This window comes from Sprattus sprattus, assembly GCF_963457725.1.
Source record: "Sprattus sprattus genome assembly, chromosome: 4".
Classification (NCBI taxonomy): domain Eukaryota; kingdom Metazoa; phylum Chordata; class Actinopteri; order Clupeiformes; family Clupeidae; genus Sprattus; species Sprattus sprattus.
In genome coordinates, this window is record NC_137923.1 from 3,263,770 (window position 1) to 3,288,460 (window position 24,691).

A 24,691-nucleotide genomic window follows, 5' to 3' on the forward strand; every position below is an offset into this window, starting at 1 on the left:
AGTACATGTCCTTATGCAGTATTTTCCTTATTGAACTGCTTGAAATTGTGGAATTCAGTTTTCATATGATAAATGTTTTTCCTGTGAATGTTTTTAATGAGGAAACATATTTTATCAGTTCTAGTGTTGGATGGTGTGCCTGTGTGCATACACCTGGGCTGTGGAGTGGTAGGAGGAAGCTTGCAGCTGCTGTCACTGTCGGCAGGTTGATGTCCTCGGGTCTGCCGGCCCAAGACATCTAACACCCCGCCTGCCTCTGCATCCCACTATATGGGTGACACATCGGGCGTGGTCATGTCAGGCCACACTCCGGAGCGGGCTCTCTATGCCTCAGAGCAGCACGCACGTCTGCTGCTGGCCCAGATGAACAAGATGCGCCTCCGCACAGACTTCTGCGACGTGCGGCTGTGTGTCGGCGGCCGTGTCTTTGGGGTGCACAGGCTGGTGCTGGCTGCCAGCGGGCCCTATTTCGCAGCACTCTTCTCAGGGGCGATGAGTGAAGCCCACGAGGAAGAGGTGCGGATAGAGGGCGTGGAGGCCGAGGTGTTTGAGAAGCTGCTGGAGTTTGTGTATACAGGTACACAAGTACTTATGTTATCATCAGTCTTTTTGTGTCTTGTACAGACTGCAGGGTTGTATAATCAAAGGATATTAACATATCAATACAAATATTAATTGGAGTCACATGGTGTCGGATGAATTCGAAACATTTTGATTTGATCATTTTTATTTGTGTAAAAAGAGGTCTCTCTACTGTCCCTGCAGGCTCCATTGATGTGACAGTGGACAATGCACAGGAGCTGATGGTGGCAGCAGACATGCTGCAGCTGAGCGAGGTGGTGGCTATCTGTGGGGAGTTCCTCCGAGGGCAGATGGACGCCACCAACTGTGTCGGGTTCTTCCAGTTCCTGGAACAGATTGCCTGCATGGACCTGCTCGAGTTCACAGAAAACTTCATTCATGTTCACTTTCTTGAGGTGAGGTGTGACTGTCTGTCAAAGCCTCTGTGTCTGAGACATGTATACAACAGTCTTGTTGAGTCCCATTATCTCAGAGAAGGGAAACCAACACTTGACACGAACTGACAGTAAAAACATTTTCTCAGGATGTCATGTCAACATATCTGCAATTAGAAAACATGTCTGATCAGTTGAAACCCTCGATGCTGAGTTGTAACATATGGAGCCTGTGCTTCCACATCAGGTGTGCACAGCCGAGGAGTTCCCCAACCTGACTAAGGACCAGCTGGTGAAGCTGCTGCGCAGTGAGGAGCTGCGGATTGAGGATGAGTACCAGGTCTTCACAGCCGCCATGGACTGGGTTCTACAGGACGTGGCCCGCAGGAAGAAGCATGTGGTGGAGGTGCTGGATGCGGTTCGTTTCCCACTTCTGTCGCCGCAGAGGCTGTTCAAATACATCGAGGGTAAGAGCATCTTTGACCCTCCATCTTTGAGCCTCCTTCTCATCTCACTACAGGCAAAGAAAGATGCAGCATACATCTAGTTATTTCTTTCTGATAGTAACATATTAACATAGTACTCTGACTCTCATAGTTTTATATCTAAATATCAAAATATACCTTTCATTAGCGAAACACCAATTAACTGCAGGTAGTGGAATAGTATGGTAGGGATTGGAATAATTGTATGGAATTCCTTGCTGCTTTTCCTGAAGGTGTTTCTGACTTCAGCCTGCGGGTGGCGCTGCAGACTCTCCTGAAAGATTACACAGAGGTCTCCAAATCTCCAAAGGAGAACAAGATCTTTAGCCTTCTGCAGCCAGCCAAAACCAGACCCAGGAGAAAAGCCCGGAAGTACCTCTATGCTGTTGGTATGTGTTTGAGCCAATTCTTAGTTCATTATCATTATCATTATCATCATTATATTCTTAAGTTTGTTTTAATTGTAGAAAGTGGCATCATTTCAAAACACAAATCAAAAACTGTTGGCTGAAGCTGATCCTTCTAGCTGCTGTGTCTCTGTTGTTTTATTTTTTTCAATTTCTTTTCTGTATTGTTTTTGAATGCACTGTTTTAAATTGCTATTGTGACCCTGTTAAGCACCTTGAGACATCTTTGTATGTGAAAGTGTGCTATACAAATAAAATGCATTATTATTATTATTATTATTTGTCCTTTCCCCCTGTGTCATCTCTGGGCCGGCTGGCAGGAGGGTACACGCGTCTGCAGGGTGGGCGCTGGAGCGATAGTAGGGCGCTGAGCTGTGTGGAGCGCTTCGACTCCTTCAGTCAGTACTGGACCACAGTCTCCTCCCTCCACCAGGCTCGCAGTGGCCTGGGAGTCGTTGTGCTGGAGGGAATGATCTACGTGGTGGGAGGTGTGTTTGTGTGTGTGTGTTTGTGTGTGTGTGTGTGTGTGTGTGTGTGTGTGTGTGTGTTAACATGCGCTGGTTGAGTTGAAATACATTTGCATGTGCATTAAAGATAGATGTGTGAATGTGTTTTTTTTAGACATTGCTTGCTAGATGCTTGTTCTGCTTATCAGAAATGCCTCTGCTGATGTGCGGATGCTTCTTTGAAATTCAGATTGAATGGCCTGATTTGTGTTGACAGGGGAGAAGGACTCGATGATATTTGACTGCACTGAGAGGTACGACCCAGTGACCAAACAGTGGGCTGCAGTGGCCTCGCTGAATTTCCCGCGCTGTGGAGTGGGTGTTTGCCCGTGTCATGGAGCTCTGTATGCATTAGGTAACTTTCATCTGCATACACTCCTTTATTTATGCCCACAGGCATCAGCCAGAACACCTTTTCTGTGATGCCATTTAACAGTTTGTCTGAAAGGAAAGATTCATACGACCACGTTTTTTCTCTTACCTTCAAGGTGGTTGGATTGGTTCAGAAATTGGGAAGACCATGGAGAGGTATGATCCTGCCGAGAATAAGTGGGAGGTCATAGGAACCATGGCAGTACCTCGCTACTATTTTGGGTGCTGTGAGTTACAAGGTATGCACACAAAGCTCTTTCACCAGAGGTCTTTTTTGAATAGTGAGATGCTGGTGCTCTAATGTAACACCATTTTGAGTTCAAGAAGTAAATTAGATGATATGCAAAAGTCCACATAGCCCCTGAGCAGGGTTTTTTCTGTTTTTGTTCAGTATGACACCATTGCGGTGTGTGGGTGTGTGTACACCTACTGTATCTGCTTTCCATTCACTTCTGTTTAGTTGGCTGAGGAGGTGAAACAGACTTGAAGTGCATAAAAAAGTTATGAGTTAGTTGTTTTGTGGTCAAGAATGCTTCTTCATTACCATCCCGTTGAGTGCAACACAGTTTAGCTGGTTCTCAGATAAAATTAAGAGTAAGATGGCTTCTGTCACCATCTGGTGGTTAGAAAGAGTAACATACACAAATCATCTTGGAATGTACTCTAAAAACTGCTGCCTCTGTTCAGATCTGTAACATATGAGTCTGAAATATGCAGTCTCTGAATGTTGCTCAATGTCTCATCCTATAAAACCCCTGCCTTCTGAAGTCTGCTCTCCATACTGGTCTTGTGTCTTGTGTCAGGCTTCATCTACGTCATCGGCGGCATCAGTGATGAGGGGACTGAGCTGCGGTCGGCAGAGGTGTACGACCCCATCTCACGCCGCTGGAGCGCGCTGCCCGTCATGGTGACCCGCCGTGCATATGTGGGCGTGGCTAGCCTCAACAACTGCGTGTACGCGGTGGGGGGCTGGAACGAGGCCCTGGGCTCACTGGAGACTGTGGAGAAGTACTGCCCTGAGGAGGTGAGATCTCATGATGACTCCTCTGTGTGTGCTGTAAGAAATCATGCCAAACATAAGAGGAGGAAGCAAGACTGTACTGGGCTTTGTTTTTATGAAAGCTTAATGAAGGGACTACTATTATATGGTGGAGACCATCTTTTTGAAGTCTCGCTTAGTTACCATGTTGGTTGCTTATCAGTGCTTTTGGGTTCAATTTGAAGGGGCTGCCTTTTGCGCATTACGGGTCAAAGGCGGGTTGGTGGGGAATTTGGCCGCTTCAGAATAGCTGAGCCAATAAAAAATAACAACAAATTGTGTTCACTTCACTTACGTTCTTTGTCTTCATTGCCTTAACACCAGTTCTCTCTCAGTTGGGACATTAATTGAGTTGGAGTACTTTTAGCCTCTGCAGTAATCTTGACTCTTGAGACTTCTGTCAGTTAGTTGGGAAGGAAGTTCCCACTAAGAAGAAGGTCTCTGAAAGTTATTTTTTTTCCTCATTTGCAAGCTCATTATGCGAGTGTGCATTATGTGATTCCTTTCGAATGGCCCATTGAATTGAAGCGCATCGTGTCTCTGGTTTCTGCAGGAGAAGTGGGTGGAGGTGGCTCCCATGTCAGTGGCGCGAGCTGGAGTGACGGTGGCAGCGGTGAATGGACTGCTTTACGCGGTTGGCGGACGCGTGTCCAGCAGGGACTTCTCTGCGCCAGTGACCGTGGACTCGGTGGAGATCTATGACCCCCACTTGGACACCTGGACAGAAATAGGCAACATGATCACCAGCAGATGCGATGGGGGTGTGGCTGTGCTTTGAGAGGCCTCCGAGCCTGTGTGAACTTGGGCCTTGAGATGGACTGGCTGATTGCACACAGCTTAAGGATACAAGGATGTGAGGCGTATCAGAGAATGGGTCCTTGTGAAAACCAGCAGACAAAACCAGTCCTTCATGACTATTTGGTGCACCAGTTTTATCAGAGACCTGCAGCACTTAAATATCAAACATTTCATTTGAGAGCCTTTTTCGCCTTCAACAGAATCTTCACTGAACTGTAGTGTTGCCCTCATGTCTTCCATTTACATGAGACAGTAGTTCCTTCATCTCAAAATAATGCCAGGCTATTTAAACTTTGTATTTTATTAGACGTCTACATTCTGTGTATTGTCTCACTGATAGACAAATGCTTTATTCCGTCTCTAATGTCAAACCCTGAAATGAACTTTTAAAAAAAAATAATACAGGGTCTCTCTGAAGGCTTAACACCATCACAACTTAGTTTAGGAGGTTGCCTTTTGTGAAAACACATTGCAGCACGTCCTACCTAAAATGCTGTCGATTGGTGCAAATCTAACCTTTCACATAAAACATTTCAGCTAGTTTAGTGTCACTTAGAAATACATCTTCCCACATTGTGGAGACTCAGCGAATGCGTTGAATGTTACAATAATGGAGTGGTTGGTGTGCAACGGTGCACCTCTCGGATGAATTTAAATAATATTTTGGACCACCAGTGTTTTGTGTGTGATTTTTTTTTCTTCTCTGGGGCCATTTTAAGACCGGCTGTGGTCTCACTGGTCAGATGGTACTGCTGAAGAGAAGGATTGTGTGGAGTGACCATCTGCATCCATTGGAACAGAGCAAAAATGGGAATGACCACTGCATTTATTCTCACATGTTAATTTATGTTGCAAACTTCACCATACCATCCTCTACGTGAAAGCATTTGAGGAAAACATTCTGCTGTGATAATTAAGGACATAAAGAGAAATTAAAATACTTCAAGTCAACTCCACACATTTAAGTGTGCATTACCCTTTTATCAAAAAATCTCACAAAACATTTCATAATTGGGACTTTAATTGGAATTGTACTGTGAAAAACAAACAAAATTAAGACGTGCGTATGGTAAACAAGTTAGATTCCATCCTGTTAGAGACTTTTATAATGTCAATGGCCAGCTTTGGCTTTTGTTCACGAAAGAGAACATACACACTACAGAAGAAGGACTTCAGTGTATAGAAAGGAATAAATTCAACAATGTAAAAGCACTGCTATAAGAGGCATGTTCTGGCCTGAAGCTAGTTTTAATTAATTAATTCTAGGTATTAGTTTCTAATGCACTTCATATCACTAAAGCTCTTAATAGCAAACACTTGGTAAAAAAGAACAACTAAGGGTATAAAAGTTTCTTAGGACACTGGTTACAAAAAAAAAAAAAGAACTTTGTGGGAATCAATATAGCCACTTTCAAGTATTGTGGATTCCAGGTGTGCTCAGTTTTCATTCATTTTAATTCTCCTTCATTCAGACAACAATACATTTCTTTGCTCCATTACTTAACCAACTGCCTATGATGCGAGATCATTCTCTACAAGGTGCATTATCTAAAATAATGGCACCACAACTTTTTAAGAAGTATGATATCTTTTGATGACAATAGAGCCTGAGGTCTCAAAGACAAGTAAACAAAAATAAAATCAAACAACCAAAAAATGTGTTCACAAATATTTAAGTTAAAAAATAAATGTACAAGATGGACTTTGAACTATGGAAAAACCTGGGAGGCCAGATCATGATTAAGTTTAGGAGAGGCAGAGAGAGAGAGAGAGTGAAAAAGAAAAACATCTTACACTCATACACTTATATCCAATGTCCTTACACATCATTTCCTGTTATATGAACAGTTTAACCAATAAATAGTAACCACATTTTTACAACCGTTAAAAAATAACCTAAAAAAAAAAAAAAAAAGCACCTCAGTCATGATTTCAGGAGTGGCAAAGATGACGCCTGGAAGATGATGATCAGCTTTTAGATCTCTATTTACATTAGATGTTGGGTCTTTCTCTGAAGACTAAAAATTACATGACACTGAGGCTGAGGCTGAGAGTGGACAGGAGAGGAGCCTCATATCTGTAGGCTTGTGTGGGTTCAGGAGCAGCACACCACTGCATCGATCCAGAGCCTAGCTCTGAGAGCGAATGAAGTCAGCTTCTTGATATGAAATAGCATGATGGCTCGACTTCTGACTGTGTTTCATAGCTGCCATAGGAGTGGAAGGGTCTTTTACTGAAATGCACACTTTGTTTATGGCCCATTATTGACACGTGGTAAACACAAGAGTTATGACAGTACAGCTGTGAATCATGACTCCATCAATTCATATGGGACAGATGACAGTCCTTAGACAAACTTAGGGTCAAACTGGCAGCATGTTGGAACATCACAGAAACAATATCTGGAATACGCAACAAGGGTCACAAACGGTTGATTTTCCAGGGAGAGATTCCTTTGAAAAAGACAAGTATTACATCAGAGAATGATGATAGAATGTTGTATCACTTAAGTCACTTCCTTTTTTTTGTTGGAAACAATAGCAGGTCAAATCTATGGTGGTAGCAACCGTAGAAAAGATGACAATCGATGACGTGTTGTCCTCAATGTATCAGAAGGGATTATGGACCATTGGCCAGAAATCAAATAAGCACTAAAAGTCTTTTTCACATTATTTACCTTAAGCACGGTCTTGGTGTACCAACATCCCCCCACACTTCCATTTTAATGTACTCTGATAGATAAATTGAAAACCATAAATGTCCTATCTGTATGACATCTACTGGGATTAATGGGTAGCAAACATGCTTAGCGTACTTGGAATGTGTAAACTACACCAAGCCCTGCAGCCAAAATATTCCAAACCCACATAAATGAACACCAGCCCCTGCATGGACACCACAGAGTTAGGCTTATCAGGCTATACCAGTTCAGGAAAAAAAATCATTACATTGTATCATTATATATCATTCTATCAGTGTACATATCTAACTTGCTTTTCTGCCAGAAGCTGAGAATCTGATTGTGATTGGGAGCTTGGTGCCGGAATGTTCATGTGAGAGGGGCCCTCTAGCCGCGTGGGATAGGAATGGACAGGTCAGGTCAGGGGAATGGAGGCTGGTGTGGGATCTTAGACCTGGGTTGTATTTTTTACTATTTTAATTTCCTGAGGAAAACAGAATTAGAAAAAGATGTTTTAGCCAAAGGATGACGGTGGCATGTTTAGATAAAAGCATTTAGCTTAATGTTTATACATTTGATACAATGACAGTTTTCTTTTACCTCAAGAAGAGCTTCTTTCAACTTCCCATATGCCTCGTCAAGATCATTGTTTAAAATGACCACATCAAATAATCCAGGTTCTTTACCTTGAGGGTGCAAGCATTTTAAGTTTATTTTATGTACACATTATTTTAAAATACAATTTCTGCAAATAAATAAAACATTTTGGAATACCTAATTTTGGAGCAAATAGAAAACTCTTCTACTCACTCAGCTCCATGTCAACAGATGCGGCATGCAAGCGCTTCTGTAGACTTTCATCTGATTCGGTTTTTCGATCCTTTAAACGTTTCTCCTACAAAGAAACCAAAGAATGATTTCATATGATGAAACATAATCAAGAGACCGATAACAGCAGCCACATTACTGCGGTTCATGTGCACTCACCAGCTCCTGCATTGATGGGGGCTGGATGGAGATATAGATCGGGTTGAGGTCTGTCCTCTTGATATTCTTCACCCCCTGCATGTCAATGTCCAGCACGCAGATCAGGTTCTTGGCCTGCACATGCTGCACGGCAGCTTTGCTGAGGGAGATACAACTGAATATTAACATATACAACCACAGAACATGTGAACATGTTTTTCTTATGTGTATGTGATTTATGTATGTATGTCTGTGAGTTGCATAAGTGCATTAGTGTATAAGCTACTGGATGACCTAAATTTCCCTCAGGATTAATAAAGTATCCATCTATCTTTCAATTTACAGCACAGATCATATATTTCCAAACTGTATAATAGACTCATAATAGCAAAAGTGTTCAATAGCAATAAACTAAATCACTTTAATCTGCTTTAATGCTTTTTACTGGCATTACATTTTCTATACCTTGTTCCGTACATGTTCCCTGAAAATACAGCATTCTCAATGAACTCCCCATTGTCAATGCTGGTCTGCATCACCTCTCTGGTCACATAATGGTAATCTGCAGCAGAGGGAAAAGTCATACACATACGTGTAAGGGCAACGATGAACCCATATAAATCAAAAGACTAGATATTTAGTACGTAGGGACAGTTTCAGCGTTTTAAACCAATACTTTGGCTAAGCATCTCCACCAGAGAGATATTTTTTTTTGATGTATGCAGTTTTTATAATTTTATTCATGATAAGTGTTTTTATTTTTCCTCTTTTAAATGAGGAAAATGCAAACGTTTTGTTCACTGTAGATTTTCTTTGACTGTTTTACAATTTGCACATCTTCCATGTCAGACACACACAACAAAAAGCACCATACAATACAATAAAATAAAGTGTAAATATGCTTTATGCATAGGATGCATATCGTCGGCTTCCTGATGAAACCTGCTATCCACCATTTTGGCCGAAATGAGATTAAACATCAGAGTGGACTCAGTTTTTTGGCTTTCCTGAAAAAAGGTATAAATGCACATAGCAGGTTTCATCAGGAAGCCGACGATATAGGATTCAGGACCCCAGAGTGACAAATTATATAGAACAGCCCGGACCCAAGGTTAAGTTACAATTTGTACACTGCACCAAAACATGTGAGTTTACAAGATATAACCTACGGATTAGTCACTTACCTCTGCCATTCTCCTCCCCTGGGCGAGGATTCCTTGTTGTATCTGATGGAAGAAAGAAAGTAAAATGTGATTATGCACTCAACAATAACAAATCCCCTAAGAGAGTGTGTGTGGGGAGCACTGAGGGCGTCATGCTTACGGGAAACGCTGAAGCCAAAAACTCCATCGAACTCCTTGAGCAGCTTCTTCAGCAGTGTGCTTTTCCCTGCTCCTGAGGGGCCGCTCAACACCACAGGCCTTGGTCCTGCCATCGCTGCACAGGGCGGAGATGAGAGGAAGAACCAGTTAAGCAAGAATGGTCTAACTTCAAATGAACCTTTTTGAAAGCAAGTTGTAAAGGCTATGTAATGCAAGTTGGTGAGTCACACAAATGACCAACAGATCCATTTACAAAAGATGAAACCGTGCTCAAACGCTGTGGGCATTTATGGAAGCGGATGGATGACTCAGCTTAGTCAAATTCATCGGAACAGCGCAATTGGCAAGCACAACGTGTTCAAACAAGCAGCAATCAACACAGAAGGAGTCATTAAGGGTGGTTGTCGAGAGGAACACAATCAACTAATTAGAGCCTCGCCAGCTGTGGTCAGGAAAATGTTATACACAGAATGGCATAGAATTTCAGCTACCCTTAATAGAATGATGAGATTTCACACAACTATTTTACATATGATTCTTTGCTCCAATAGTGCCGAAAGAGGCTTTTTTTTATAACTAGAGAAGCACCATGTTTAACTTAAGTATGCTGAGAAGGAACACGTAGTTTCTCTTACCTCCAGTGGAAGAGTTGAAAGCAAATAAGGGTGGAACAAGCTTCTCAATGACTATAGCACTACACTCAAGACAAGTGGTGATGTAACCACTCACTACGTGGGCACAAGCAAGCCTCCAATCAGATTTCAGCAAAACCAGCCTATCGACAATCCCTACAACAATCAGGACTATGACCTGTAATGACTGCCTGTCAGTGCATCTGATTTTGAGATTTTTGATTGCTGCCAAAGTAGGCTATCCATATAAGCGGAGATACAACATTTAGCTGAAGAAATCAGAACATCGTTGACCTCTGAATCGGAATTGAATCGTTAGGTGCCAAGACATTCCTACCCCTAGAGGAAAGCAATCATTACAGGAACTAATGTATAGCATAAATAGGAAAGTAATCTTTACAGAAACTAACCAGAGAGCTCTTATCTAGTTTTAGCCTATACGCTATAGAACAGTCACAAACATGTACACCCTATTTGTGTACTCTATAAGCCGTTTTGAGAGATGGCCAAATGGGTGTCCAATTTTGACCCTAAAAAAAATAACAGAAAAGAAAATAGATTGCCTTCATGAGTTCAGAACCTGTTATTGCCTGTTATTAAGGGGATATTGCCTTCATGCGTTCACTTTATTGCCTTCATCAGTTCACTACCTGAACACTAAATGTACTCTGATAAGTTAACACTGTACACCAAAAGTACACTATTGACTGATTGACAAGGAGTAGAACAGTCCAGTACAGGCTTAAGAAAAAACAATCTTAAGGGCCACTGTAGTGTTATGGTTATGGTTATGGTTATGTTGTTGTATGTTTTGTTGCAGCAATCTTAGTGGCAAACGCATCAAACATTAGTCGCATTTAAACAAACCTTTTGTCTAAATGTATATCTTACCAGCAAAATCAATTTTTGTCTTTCCTTGGAAAGGGAAACAAGTAAACACACACTTACAGTCTAGTGCATAAGACGTGTGGACAACTCTGGCTCCCTAGCTCTCTAGTCAACTCCTACGTTAGATGTGTTCCCCTAAACTGTAAGGCTTAATATATCAATTCATTAGATTGAATTATATAGTGATAAATTAGCCAATACACTTTTTGTCAACACAACACACAGAGATACCCTAGTATATGGAAGAGAAAAAGACGTCTCAGTCGTAATCCACTGATTAAATAGTGTAATACTTTTTATACTGATAAAAAAAAAAAACACAACAACTGCAGTAGCAGCAAACTTACTTTAGGTCTGTATCCTGGCTTTAGATTCTGCAATACTTGATCACTTTTAGCAGCATTGCTCCGCAAACCTTCTTAACTGAGATCACATGGTAATCCAACACATAGCTGCAAATCATTCTTTCTTATCTTTGTGCAGAGCCGAGCACAGCCAGCTTTACTCCTTTGCAGCTGCAGATGACAGAAGCATTCTCGACAGGTCAAGATGGCTCCTTTGCCATGTCAAAATCAGAGATGCGGCTAAGTGGCTTGGTCATATGCACTGGACACCTATGCCTTATTCAGTATAGAACAGTGCTTGGGTTATACAGACCCTTGGTGACAGCAGTAGTGTAATGTAATGGGAGGAAAGACTAGCATCTGATTTAATGACACTAGCACGAAATTGTGACATTAGTGTATAACAGCAAATGCATTAGTGAGACTATGCTGATGATCTATACTGAACATTGTCACAATCAAGTTTTTAAACCAAGGCTAAAGCGTTTTTCAGCTAATTGGTTACAGAACATCTGCAGTTAAATCTTAATGAACTGTAGGCCATTCAGCACATGATTCACATCACCCTTGACATGAGAAACCAATTTGTAGCTGTCTTGTTAGCTTGATCATTAGGAGAGTTCTACCATCTCCAAGAAAATATTCTATTATGTTTTATCAGCTATACTATACGAGAAAGATTCATTTTAAGGTCAGCTAATGCACTTCGGCCTGATAGCCTGCTACACTTTTCAAGACACATGGCACTCACCAGAGCATCTGAATCATTACACAAACATCACTGGATGATAAACAGACCTAATTCCAGACCATCTGAATAATTACATAACAAATATCACTGGTTGATATAAGTAGACCTAATTCACTTCCATAAAGAGTATTTAAAACATCACAACCCCGTGCCCTGCGAGATAACTTGCAAGAGATATCGAGATGAAAAGAGCAAGTGGGAGCATTCAGCCTATGGTGAAGAGACCCGGTAGACCATCTAAGGTCTACGACTGCTGTACAATGAATGATTTCTTAAACAAACCTACCTGAGACACTACGGGAGAAAAATCTCATAAACATCAGGAAAGTATGTGTTCAAGCATATGAACAACGTCTCCACCGCCTCTAGTCCCGGCAAGTCACTGCCTTCCGTGTGCGAGCCATTAAAAACTGATTCCGACGTCATCACAGCGGGCCAAAATAAATCGGTTGTTGTGACCATAGACATGTCTATGGTTGTGACCACTTAACACGGAGCTGATCTACAAGATGTCTGGATTTACCACTGTATTTAGCTAAAGAAGACTGGCACATTGTCAGCTACTCCAAGAGCGCTAACAAAGGGTCTCTATATCTCCTTGAGAGCTAGAGTTGTTATAAATGTTAAGTTAAATTTCTTTGGTCGCCCGCGTTAAAAAACAAAATCACCGCTCCACTGGTGATCACAGTAAAGAAAGAAAAAAAACTTCCCGGATGAAAACGACAAGTGGGCCTTCTGCAGAGCAGTACACTTCCACGTGTAAACCCCCCCCAGTATATTAACTTCTCTACTTAATAACTATAAGATTAAACAAGACATGTTTGGTTCTTCGAGATCTGGGGGTGTCAGAGGTGGCCAAGATCAATTCAACTGGGATGATGTTAAAACCGATAAACACAGAGAGAACTACTTGGGTAAGTAGCTAGCTTAGTTAGCGATAGCTCGCTAGCTAACGATGGGCGGTATGTAAACGGAACCTAACTCCCATGCTGTAGTTTTCTAGCTATGTTAGCCCACGCCAACTATTCTGTACTTTTCAACCGTAAGCAATCAATGATTGATTGTAAACCGAGACAAATCCATACCGTTCAGTGGTTAAGTGTCATTTAATACGTAAATATTTGGCTTAATGGGTCAATGTTTTAAGTTAATGCTAGGTAGGTTTAAGGTAACTGTTAGCAGCTTGCAGAGTTAAGTTAGCCTTTCGATTTATTCAGTAACGTGATAGATGCATTAATTCCTTTTGGTATGCATCACTAAACAGATCTTGACGTCTTTTCTAAGTACCCCTTCACAACACTGTGAACAGAAAGGTCACTTGGATAACGGTAGTTTTCTACAAGCTGTTGGAAACTAACCTTGGTTCTTGCCAGCAGCGTCCTTAACACTAGGCATTCGCTCGATCAGTCTGTCATAATTTTTTGACTAGACATACGGTCAGAAAACTTGATTGATGAGGTCAACTTACCCATTTGATAAATGCAATGTCTCACATCACATTTCCTGTGGGGTGTAATGGGTTGTTTTGTTCCTAAGTTTCCCTTCTGCTACTAGGTCGCAAGTACCAGCAAGTGTACCGTTAGCTGCACAAGCAGCAAGTTGCTCACTCATAAGCGATGCCAACACGGCGAAACTTCCACTGAGGGTGGTCGATTCACGATTCGGTTGACGAATGATGGCCTTTGTCGTAGACATGTATACCTTTGGGACAGTGTATTTTCCAGTTGTCCCGTTTTGTAGTCTACATGATAGGTTATGCTGGTTATAGCTAGGCCTATTGTAACAAATAAAATCACAACCCAAAAATCACTGCCTCTTGTTACACACTTTCACTGTATCAAATAAGCACAGTGATGTTATTCAATGCACCTTAGTAGCACGGTTACATTAAAGTTTGGGAACCTATGTCTGGTATATTTTGCCGATAGTATTTGCATTGCCGTTTAAAATAACCTGCTCGGTGTCATAGAGATGGTCTAAAGCATGGCTCAAACAAATATTTGCCTGGTCAGAATTACATCGTCCAATTAACGTTTGTTTATTCTTCCAGGGAATTCTCTTATGGCACCTGTTGGTCGCTGGCAGAAAGGAAAAGACCTGTCATGGTATTCCAAAGATAAAAAGAGTGGTGAACCTCTATCTAAAGACCAAGAACTTGCTGCTGTAAGGGAGGCTGAGAGGGAGGCAATGATGGCAGCAATGTAAGGAACATATTTTAATTTTGTTTCATGTAGTGTATGGGTTTCTTTTGTTAGATTGTCATCCTGGTCTAAGTTAAGCACTGAAACCAATTCACTTTTATTATTTATCAGGGGACACAAGGTTATAAAGAAACAACCAACTGGTCTTACTAAAGAGGTTTGTGCCAGAAAATGTACAGGTCACTTTTTATTTTCAACATTCAGTTTAGACCCATGTATGGATATTCAATATAAATACTGTATTATGTCCAACAGGATTTCGCCGATGTGTGCAAAAGAGAGGGAGGAGGAGATGGAGAAGAGAAAGATGTGGATAGAGTGTCTGGACTGGGGAGCTCCATGTAAGTGGTTTTGTAATTTCCTACTTTCAGCCAGATTATCCACTGGCTGTGTATGCTGTATGTATGTTGTATGTCAACCCTGCTACTGGGGCCTCCTCCAGCACACTGAAAAGGTTGTTTCTTCTGCTAATGCTCTTGAAGTGCTTGAAAAGGTGTGTTCATCTAGTCAAGAGTGCCAGTGTTGAGTTCAATCAGATATAAAGAACAGTTAAAGATGGAGCACACAAAGACAGGGGAGCCCAAGAAATGGCACAGAAAACCCCTGGTTGAGGGAAACGAGGATTAATTGTTATTACTGGCATATGTCAAACATGAACAGTGTGCATAAGGGGTGCCTGTGCCATTTATTTAAAATGAAACATACTCTTTTCTGCTGATTAACTATAGTGAATGCATGAGAGACTTCTTCGGTCAGGAAGCAGGAATGACCTTTTTATAATTTGAATGATTATATTAGTATATTTAACCAACAATGAACTTTTCTACTTTTCACTTTGGTTAGTGCTGGGTCAAGAAATATTGTCTTCTCCCAACAAGAGAAAGAGGCGGCAAAACTAGGACTCTCAGTTTTCACGGTAATATTTGTCTATGCATGTCTTTTTAAGAATTTTGGGAATCGGTGGTATAAATAAATTAATATATAAATGAATGGTAGGACGTCAAACACCCCGGCTTTTATAATATACTTACACCTACTGCAGTAATCAGGTATTTGCGATGCCAGGAAAATAACCAAGAGCGTTTTTATAGCACCACAAATCTGATGGGCCTGAAGTAGCTTCTTCCAAAAGGACTGCAGAGGGCACAAACCAAGATCAAGACACTTCAGAACAGAGGTGAATACTGCTACTGTTGAATTGAATACAAAAAAATCCTTCTTTATTACAGTGCATGAAATGCCCTGTATTGTTATTCATAGGCTTCTTCTTCTTCTTCTTCTTCTTCTTCTTCTTCTTCTTCTTCTTCTTCTTCTTCTTCTTCTTCTTCTTCTTCTTCTTCTTCTTCTTCTTCTTCTTCTTCTTCTTCTTCTTCTTCTTCTTCTTCTTCTTCTTCTTCTTCTTCTTCTTCTTCTTCTTCTTCTTCTTCTTCTTCTTCTTCTTCTTCTTCTTTCTCACCTTTTTCTGCGATTAATTCAGCCCGAACCGCTTAACGTAGAAACTTCATTCAAACTTTGTTGCGTAGGTCTTGTAAAGGACACTTATGCTATGTATTTTTCACTTTTCTAAACTTTATACTTTTTAAGATATTAAATAAAAACGAATCTAAATTTTCCCATTGACTTACATTGGGCCATTATGACATCATGATAGGGTCTTTAAACTGGCTTGCACCTGTGCTTCACTGACACCTGCGCCAAATCCAAGGAACCTCTTCTCTGTCCCTCTCAATTTAACTGTAACTAGGAACATTAAGACACCTTCCATTCTCTACTTTTTTTTCTCTCCATCTCTCCATCTTTCTCTCTATCCCTCTCAGTCTACTTTCTCTCACACTCAATCTCTCTTCTTCACTCCATTTTTATCTCCTTTTTCTCTTTATCCAGAGCCACTCTTGTTCACTCTTCTTTCCTTCTTCCACTCTTCTTTCCTTTCTTCTTCAACTCTTCTTTCCTTCTTTCACTTTTCTTTCCTTTCTTCACTCTCCTTTCTTCTTTCCTTCTTTCACTCTTCTTTCCTTCTTTCACGCTTCTTTCCTTTCTTCTTTCCTTCTTTCACTCTTCTTTCCTTTCTTCACTCTTCTTTCCTTTCTTCACTCTTCTTCCCTTTCTTCACTCTTCTTTCTTTTCTTCTTTCCTTCTTCCACTCTTCTTTCCATCTTCCACTCTTCTTTCCTTCTTCCACTCTTCTTTCCTTTCTTCTTTCCTTCTTTCACTTTTCTTTCTTTTCTTCTTCCTTTCTTAACTTTTGCATTTCATGCACTGGTATTTCCTTCAGGAAATGCATTTTCTAGTTTGATTTATCATCATGAGATTGGTGTGAATTCATGCAATCTCTTCCATCTCTTTGGTAAATGTTTACTAAGTCAAAGATGTGTACATTTCTTCAACTCATTTGCTGGAAAAATCCTCTGTGGTGGTAATCATTCCCCCAATCATAAACTTGTCTTTGAAATCACCCATAGGCACGAGAGTCTAAAGAAGGCCAAAAAGGAGAAGAAGAAAAAGAAGAAGAAGGAAAAGAAGATGAAAAAAGAGAAGAAGAAGCGCCAAAGACGAGATTCATCTTCGTCAGACTCAGACGATGACAATAAAAGGTAATCAGATCATGCCTTTATGCTCCAGGACACCAAGTAGTGGCAGGAAACAGAAATAAGTGGCGGCAAGAAACAGAAATAAGTGAACATTTTGATTCAGCACTAGAGGGCGCCAAAACACAGTTATGTAAAGTGCAAGTGTGGAATTGATGACTTGCTTTAAAGCACTTAGAAAGACTGAAAGATATGGTCTTCTGCTCAGGTTTTGACACCTGACAAGTAGTCTTTTTTTGTGAAAGTGCTAACCTAGAGATGTTAACTTCAAACAACTTCTTATTACTGATAGTGCAGATTTTGTATATTTATCACATTATAATAATTTGTTTTTATTAGTATTAGCTTGTGCTCTGCACATGCCCCCCCCCCCTGCCCTCCAAACACACACACACACACACACACACACACACACACACACACATTCTCCTCCTCCCTTTTCCCAATCATTGATTGTCTGGGTGTGTTTTGTGCCTCACAGGCGGAGAAAGGACCACCATAGTCATAATCCATCATGGAGCAGTCAGAGTGGAGCCAGGCCCCATGACAGCCATTTAGGAGGGGGGGCAAAGGGCGAGCGCCCCCCCCACTCTCCTCCTGGCCAGCGACGCCAGCGACAGCATGACACAGAGTCCTCATCCAACAGGGGGTCTCACCACCCTCACCGCAGTGCCAGGCGCAGGTCCCCCCCAGCCTCACCAGCACAATGCCATCGGCGGCGCCATGACACGGACTCAGACGACTAATGCCCCTGTCAACCTTGCGCACACACACACACACACACACACACACACACACACACACACACATACAAACACACACAAACCCCTCCATCCTCCACACACCAATGGAGAAAGCCAGAGTGACAGACTGCAGCAAGATGCTTTAACTCTGCACTTTTTTTAGAGAGACACTGCAGGTTGGGCAAGCTTGCCTCAGCAATTGGATTTCTTTGGAGTCATACCAAAGTTCAAGGCCCACTAGGAGGGTTTTCTTGTGCATCACCCCAAGATCTCCTACCCATCATGTCAACGTATAGACAGAGTTGAAACGACATTGGTCAGGTGTCTAGGTATCTGATGCCCTGAAGTGACACAGACCTGCCTCAATGTGGCCGCTGATAAGGTGAAGGGTCTTCAGTCTGATGGGAAAGTGTAGAAACAAGTATGAACACCAGTAAATGCATCCCCTTTGGAAATTGTGTAATGCTTTGCATTTAGCTAGGGCTGCCAAACGTTGAAAAGCAAGTGCACATATAAAATGATGAATCTAATTGAGTTTTTACAATATCATAAAACACAGAAAATGTTGGCAAAATGACCTGGCATGAAGAGCAATGTCTATAAGTCACTCAGTTACATTTTAAGTGATTGTAACAGCGGTCTTTTACTCTGAATTTGCTGTAGATGACTAGGATACATCTCCATTAGCCTACTAGGTTCTATAGACATTGATGGAACACTCAGTGGGGCATAATGCAAAACTTGACCTATGAACTCAAGTTCAGACCAGACGGTATCATAGAAATAAAATCGAAGTTGTCAACTGATTTTAAGAAGTCTGATGTAGGATGGAAAATGTGCGGGGGAAATACTATGCTATGATGGCGTCTGGATGGAAATGTGTTAATAGGGCTACTCTACCTTGTATTGGCCCTCCCCTTATTTAATCAATCTAGTGAGAGTTGTCCCTTTGTCCCAAGTCGGAGTGGCGCTCCCTGGCTGGTGAGACAGCACTGGAATGCACTCCAATGGTCATAATAGAGTGTAGTGTTTGCATTTGCATTGAGTCACTGTGAAAGGGGGCATTCTGCTGGCTGGCACCTGGGGTTGCACTAAAAAAGAGCAAAGCACAGACAAAAGAGAGAGTGCAAAAAACCAGGCCGGTCCCTTTATACAGCCCCAGTAGCACAGGAGCGCCACACACAAACCCAAGCGGATGGAGCAGCGGGAGTGGGCGAAACAAAGCCACCCTGTAAGAGAGAGAGAATGAGAAGGAGCGCACCCCTCCTTTTCCCACCATCATACTCTCCTGCCATGCGTTAGTGGCTTGGCTGCATTATCCATGGCAGCCTAATCAGGCCAAAGGAACGTTGTCCTAGATTGGTTTCCCTCCCTCTTGTTCCAGCACACCCCCTGGCGCCTGGGCAGGCAGGCCCTGCTGACCACACAGAGCCCAGCCATTTCCATTTGTCACTTATTAAAAAGCCTCTGTGAGCAGGGAGGTGTCTGTCGCCTGGAGGTGGTTTAGGAGCCGGTGGGCGGCAGGGTGTGAGGTGAGGATGGGAGCCTGTGGGAGGTAGAGGGGGCTCCATGATACTATACAGCGCAGCAGCAGCGCTTACATGAGGAGTCATTCAGAAGAATAGCTCCATGTGAGAAAGGGGGAAGGCAGCCACAATGGAGGTTGAGCCCAGAGATGACGGGGCACAGCTAGTGGGTGAAAACATTAGCCTCTAAAATTATTTCTATTCTTAGTACAAAGCCTGTGTCCAAATAATTAGTTTGGGGGGAGTTGGTTTTAGAGCCCCAGTGTGATGCCCATCTATTTCCCATAGAATGTATGGGTTCATGGAGAAGCAGAAGGCAAAAGCTGTGTTCGGCTTAACTGTATTACAGCCAAAAACACAAATGTTGGCTTCATCAAAATCACAATCATGCTGCTCATAAACATCTATCAGGGTCATGTATATCTCTGTAAATAATCATTCATCAGGGTTTTGAATGTATCTTTGATCCGAGTATGTGCAGAATAAACAAATCACCTCTTGCATCTGACCTTTGTAAAAGAAAGTACCTCTGCAAGCTATTCCATGTTGGTCCTATTAGCGCCACAACGATTTTTGATTGAGGTAAAGCCAATACTAAGAACATTTTCAGTTCAGTATACCTAGAGGAATGTCATATTTCTTGTAAACCTAGAGCATAACAATGGTCTTTGCTAGAGGGGTTTATGCTGAAATGGCCCTTGATGGGGGTTGATACTGCCATAGAGAATGTCCTCTGACTTAAGATGCTGTGTGATGCTTTGTGGAATTTGAGTTCCAGGTTGGGTGAAATTACTTGTCTGTCCTTTTGTCTCCATTTGGCATATTTTCAGGTTATTATTGGTCAATTCAGTTAAACGACTAAATAAACTAAGTAAAACTGGTTAAGTACTCTACTTTGTCATCATGTATGCTAGGCCTTACTTGGCCAATTTCTTTGTGGATCCACTTCCCCAGTCATAGACATGTTTGCATAGTGCTTTTAAAGTCTTCATAGGCCTGCGTGTAGTAGCCTATCAATATTAGTCTGATTGCGGGATCACAACTTCACTTAAGAACTATTACAAAAACTGATATCAGATGTGAACTGTGAGTACCTTTTGATTCGTTTAAACTGGTGTTTTAGCAGTGGTGTGTCACGGATCCATCTCTGCAAATTTTGACCATTCAAATGGTAAATCCTGAGTGGCAATGCATGAAATCCACAAATAATCTTATAAATCGAAGAAATCAATTAGTTTGAGGGGGGGCTGGATTAACCCCTGATCCGCATAGAGTAGCCCTATAATGTGACTTATGTTAATGGAAACGGGTTTGCAATTTTATTAGGTGTTTCCCTTCAAGTTGCCCTGACAACCTAATGTCTTGATCCCCCAGCTGTTCACAACTCCTCCCTTGATTAGGACCTTCACACAACCCCCTGTGGAAAGGATTTTGTGTGAATGCAGCCACAGCCTCATCCTCCTGTCTGCCAGACCTAGTCCACACATGCAGAATAACATTATATTACTGGGATGTCAAAGTCCGTTTGAGTCAGATTCAAATCTTACCCCCATCAGTATCCTATAGTGACTATTCTGCAGAGAAACCTAGTAAACCCCACCCCCTACAAAATGTAAAGTTTTTTGTAAAGCCATAAGGAGCAATACCATCCAGCTCCCTTCAAAGAGCCATTATTCCCCATCACTACTACTGATGAGTTCAGTCAGGTATGAAGCGCAAGAAAACATGCAGCTGAAGGGGCTCCAGGAGCAGGACTGTAAATCACAGTTGCGTGCCTTTGCCATTGCATTGCAAAACCATTGAAACACACCATTATTCTAACTGCTTTAATTACAGTGCTTTTCTGTCAAAATCAAAGCTGAGAAAAGTTGACATGTAAAAAATAAATCATTCATGTTAAGGAATCACACTAACAGACAATCTACAAGATCAACACAGTTTTGAACTCCAAGTCAAGCAATGTAAAGCGAACTCCAAGAGGTTGTTTGTCAGACCAAAAAAAACAAAAAGATTTGTTGCTTCAAGTTTTCTGCATCACGCATAATCTTATAGTAATGTGATAAATCATTCAATAGGTATCTAAAGCTATCAAACAGTACACTTGTAACAGTTGACTTGGAGACCATACCCAGTAGCTTAACAAGTACACTCTAGCACTGTATTGGTAGAATCAATCAGATATTTCATATTGCTATAAACATGCCACATTCCACATTGAGGGTCATGTACTGATTTTGAGAAAAGGCATGAGAAAAGCCATGGAGGCCTAGAGAAATCAGCCACGAAGGTGATCACCCTGAACAACATGTATGATGGTTATTTCATTGCAATGCTTATATATAGCGATGTGTTAACTGACCAATCTTACAGGGGCCCCATAAGTCTTAGGCACCAGTTATCAAGGGCAATGAGCACTGAGCAGGCTAAAAATGTAAACAATCAAAGCCCCACCCACTCCTTCACTACCATGCAGTTTTGCTCATTCAGGTTCTTTAACAAGGCAGAACATGATTAACCTGAGACACAATGATGTTCTCCTACACAAAAGCAGGTGAAGCAAAGGCCATCACACCTCACCTAACCTTGACAGCCCACACGTAAAATGCATAGAAATCACCCCAAAACACCTTTCAATAGCATCCAATGATATATAAAGCTCAACAATTGATAGGTTCCGACTAGAAGTCCTATTTGTAGCTGGATCATAAAAAGATCACTTGCTGTTAACAGGACACAGTGTAACTACGGTATCAACAACTGTTTCATAGTTCATTATGTTTATATGATAGTCATAATTAAAGGAAAGGAAAAGTAGCAGGTAGTGTGTCTGTACAGTATCCACTGGCATCTTGTATTTAGTTTTAATGATTACAACTGCTCCTCTTTTCAGTACATGTGCAATGTTACATGAGTTTCAGAGGAGATTATATCCATAAAGGCATCAACTAACAGAGAGAGGAGTGCTTAAAATGACTGATTCCTTTAGAAAGGTTGCTGCTGTTCTCCCTTTTCCACACCTGTTAAAGGGTTATTAAATAACAAAAGTTAGGAAATACTGAGTAAGTTACATATTGCATATGAGTGCATCAGGCAGCCCCATACCAAAACAAGACTATTTACATTAAATAAGAGACCTGACGGCTAAAACTCGTTCATCTTCTCACTAGTAAAATATTGCCGTGACCGGACATGAGATGAGGGGGGCGTCTGCCACCCTTACATTTTAAACCCCATAGTAGCTTGATTTTCCAACATGAGGAGCCAGAGAGATGGAAAGGAGGAGACAGAGCAAATAAGAGATGGGACACACAGTCATCATTTCTGGTTCTTCAGCTGATTGGAAAGCCAGTCTAGTCCTTCATACAGGCCGTCACCACTGGTGGCACACGTGGCCTGGATGTACCAGTTTCTGTGGCGCAAGGAGTGCAGTCCCAGTTTGTCTGTGATCTCAGCAGCGTTCATGGCATTCGGGAGATCCTGTGGAACAGACACAATTCTCTCAAACGAGGTAGCAGCACAGAGCATCGCACTAAATATTAGTTCAACAATGGCTACACTGCAAAGAGGCGAGAAATGGATACCTGTTTGTTGGCGAATACTAATAAAACTGCTTCTCTGAGCTCATCCTCAGCTAACATTCTCATGAGTTCCTCGCGAGCTTCATTGACACGCTCTCGATCATTACTGTCCACAACGAAGATAAGACCTGAAGAGGAAAGCTTATTATAGAGCAGCTCATCTCAACTTTTCTCCTAAAAAAAAAAAATCTTCAAGTTTTAGCAAAGCTTACCCTGTGTGTTCTGGAAGTAATGACGCCACAACGGTCGAATCTTATCCTGACCACCTACATCCCAAACTGTGAAACTGATGTTCTTATATTCCACAGTTTCTACATTAAAACCTGTAGGACAGAGAAAACAGTACAATTGCACAGAGAGATTATTTCAGGCATCTGTAATTTTAAGAATTACTCAAAAAAAAATCATGATTAATTCATCAATTTTTCATAATGTACGGACAATGTATAACAATCTTTAAGGTCTTAATACTCGAGTGACTCACCAATAGTAGGAATAGTGGTGACAATTTCACCGAGTTTGAGCTTGTACAAAATAGTAGTTTTGCCAGCAGCATCAAGACCAACCATGAGAATTCGCATCTCTTTTTTGCCAAAGGCTTTAAACAAGCTGGCAAATAAGTTACCCATGGTTCAGGTTCAAAGATGTATTTGCTCCTCTGAAATCTGCTGTGTGGGGAGACATAAATTGAACAAACACATCACCACAAGCACACGACATATTCTACACAATAATCTTGCAAAGCTGAGAGGGGGGGAAACATATTTGCAATCATTCTAGCTAAAATTCATGACCTACAGAGCAGGTGGCCTCGCTTTATTTCACTCACGGCAGGTTTTCATGGCAGGGTAAATTAACGTTAGCTCTGAGTAAGATAGCCAGATTGTACAGGGCTATGCGGAATAACTTAGTTGTTATATCACCACACTGGTCTAAAATAATGGTAAAGTAATGTGCACGCTTCTAGTTTATAACACCCTATTTCAAACCAAGAATGCTGAGTATTCAAAGAGTTAATTCACTAATGATGACCAGCTCACTTTAGCTTGCTAGTATTTGAATGCAACCTTCATATAGCTTGATACCTAATACACCGTTTTATTTCAAATGCCACTATATTACTGTCTGAATCAGCCACCAAACGTTTCTCAACTATTCTGTAAGATAATAGAATGTAAGGAAAGGAAGCAATGCCGTTTTCGCTTGCGGAACTAGCTCCGTTGCCACTGGTTCTAGCAGAGCATGCTAACTACCGTTAGCCAATGTATTGAGATTATGACGTTAGCTCGCTAGCTGATGTATAGCTTATAACCGATGTTATGTAGCTCATTGCCAAACCAAATCCATCAACGCCGGAAACGAAATCTCATTTTCACACCACGTTCACACGGTTACTTTCTAGGTCAATGACATTGTTTACTAAACGTACCTAAACGATACTGTCAAAGACTATGTAAAGCTAGCGAGCTAGCATAACCCGCTTGCAGACAACAAATCTCAGACGTGTAACGAGTCGCGACTTTAACATTTAACGCCAGGTAGCAAATAGGCATTCAAGACTGTTTATACCCCCTTGCGTAGAGCTTTTGAACAAATGTTGTACCAGTTTCAATACAGTGTAGGTATATTCTTCTACAAATAATTTCTTGTCTTACTATTTGCTTGTTTCCTCTGTTTGTATGGATTTCAAGGCGTTCCCTTCCTCAAAATGGCGATTTGTCGGCCACGTCAACACGTCCGTAAGCAGCTAAGCATGAAACTCTGTCTACTCATCACTAGTACCTCTTTGTGGGGTGGAGGACCAATTTTGTTGAAGTTGAGAAACATCCATCCTCATGTCGTTAGAGGTTTGTTGCTTAACTTATCTTCTTAATGAAGATGCAACTGCAACATGCACTGAACATGGTGT

The 24,691-nt window shown here is 41.5% G+C and overlaps 4 protein-coding genes across 8 annotated transcripts; 2 read left to right on the top strand and 2 right to left on the bottom strand.

Annotated features, from left to right (window-relative positions):
- Positions 1–209: 209 nt before the first annotated feature.
- On the top strand, positions 210–4,768 carry ipp (intracisternal A particle-promoted polypeptide; the record flags this gene model as incomplete). The annotated part of the gene is given in 10 exon segments (XM_080837321.1): positions 210–221; positions 223–577; positions 766–977; positions 1,204–1,423; positions 1,675–1,830; positions 2,169–2,336; positions 2,572–2,709; positions 2,843–2,965; positions 3,530–3,750; positions 4,319–4,768. Coding segments are annotated over 10 exon segments (1,830 nt in total). The 3' UTR covers positions 4,544–4,768.
- An 863-nt stretch (positions 4,769–5,631) lies between these two features.
- guk1a (guanylate kinase 1a) lies at positions 5,632–13,682 on the bottom strand. 3 transcript variants are annotated; one of them, XM_080837327.1, is made up of 9 exons: positions 11,399–11,822; positions 11,055–11,078; positions 9,533–9,646; positions 9,394–9,435; positions 8,675–8,771; positions 8,231–8,369; positions 8,054–8,138; positions 7,844–7,929; positions 5,632–7,727 (listed from the first exon to the last, which is right to left on the bottom strand). In XM_080837327.1, the coding sequence occupies exons 3-9, from the start codon at positions 9,642–9,644 to the stop codon at positions 7,692–7,694; spliced, it is 597 nt and encodes a 198-aa protein (XP_080693453.1). In that variant the 5' UTR covers positions 9,645–9,646; positions 11,055–11,078; positions 11,399–11,822; the 3' UTR covers positions 5,632–7,691. The 3 variants fall into 3 exon arrangements, with proteins under 3 accessions (XP_080693453.1, XP_080693452.1, XP_080693454.1); XM_080837326.1 differs by lacking the exons at positions 11,055–11,078; positions 11,399–11,822 and adding an exon at positions 13,615–13,682; XM_080837328.1 differs by lacking the exon at positions 11,399–11,822 and having other exon boundaries at positions 11,055–11,185.
- Positions 12,638–19,984, top strand: cUnh1orf35 (chromosome Un C1orf35 homolog). Its single transcript, XM_080837324.1, has 8 exons — positions 12,638–13,060; positions 14,197–14,347; positions 14,459–14,504; positions 14,603–14,688; positions 15,191–15,263; positions 15,439–15,524; positions 16,810–16,941; positions 17,417–19,984. Exons 1-8 carry the CDS (start codon positions 12,964–12,966, stop codon positions 17,679–17,681), a joined length of 936 nt encoding a protein of 311 aa, XP_080693450.1. The 5' UTR covers positions 12,638–12,963; the 3' UTR covers positions 17,682–19,984.
- Positions 19,985–21,022: 1,038 nt separating this feature from the next.
- Positions 21,023–24,483, bottom strand: arf1 (ADP-ribosylation factor 1). 3 transcript variants are annotated; one of them, XM_080837330.1, is made up of 5 exons: positions 24,438–24,483; positions 23,267–23,450; positions 22,995–23,105; positions 22,786–22,910; positions 21,023–22,681 (listed from the first exon to the last, which is right to left on the bottom strand). In XM_080837330.1, the coding sequence occupies exons 2-5, from the start codon at positions 23,409–23,411 to the stop codon at positions 22,520–22,522; spliced, it is 543 nt and encodes a 180-aa protein (XP_080693456.1). In that variant the 5' UTR covers positions 23,412–23,450; positions 24,438–24,483; the 3' UTR covers positions 21,023–22,519. The 3 variants fall into 3 exon arrangements, with proteins under 3 accessions (XP_080693456.1, XP_080693458.1, XP_080693457.1); XM_080837332.1 differs by having other exon boundaries at positions 23,267–23,447; positions 24,438–24,476; XM_080837331.1 differs by lacking the exon at positions 24,438–24,483 and adding an exon at positions 24,352–24,427.
- Between the last annotated feature and the right edge of the window lie 208 nt (positions 24,484–24,691).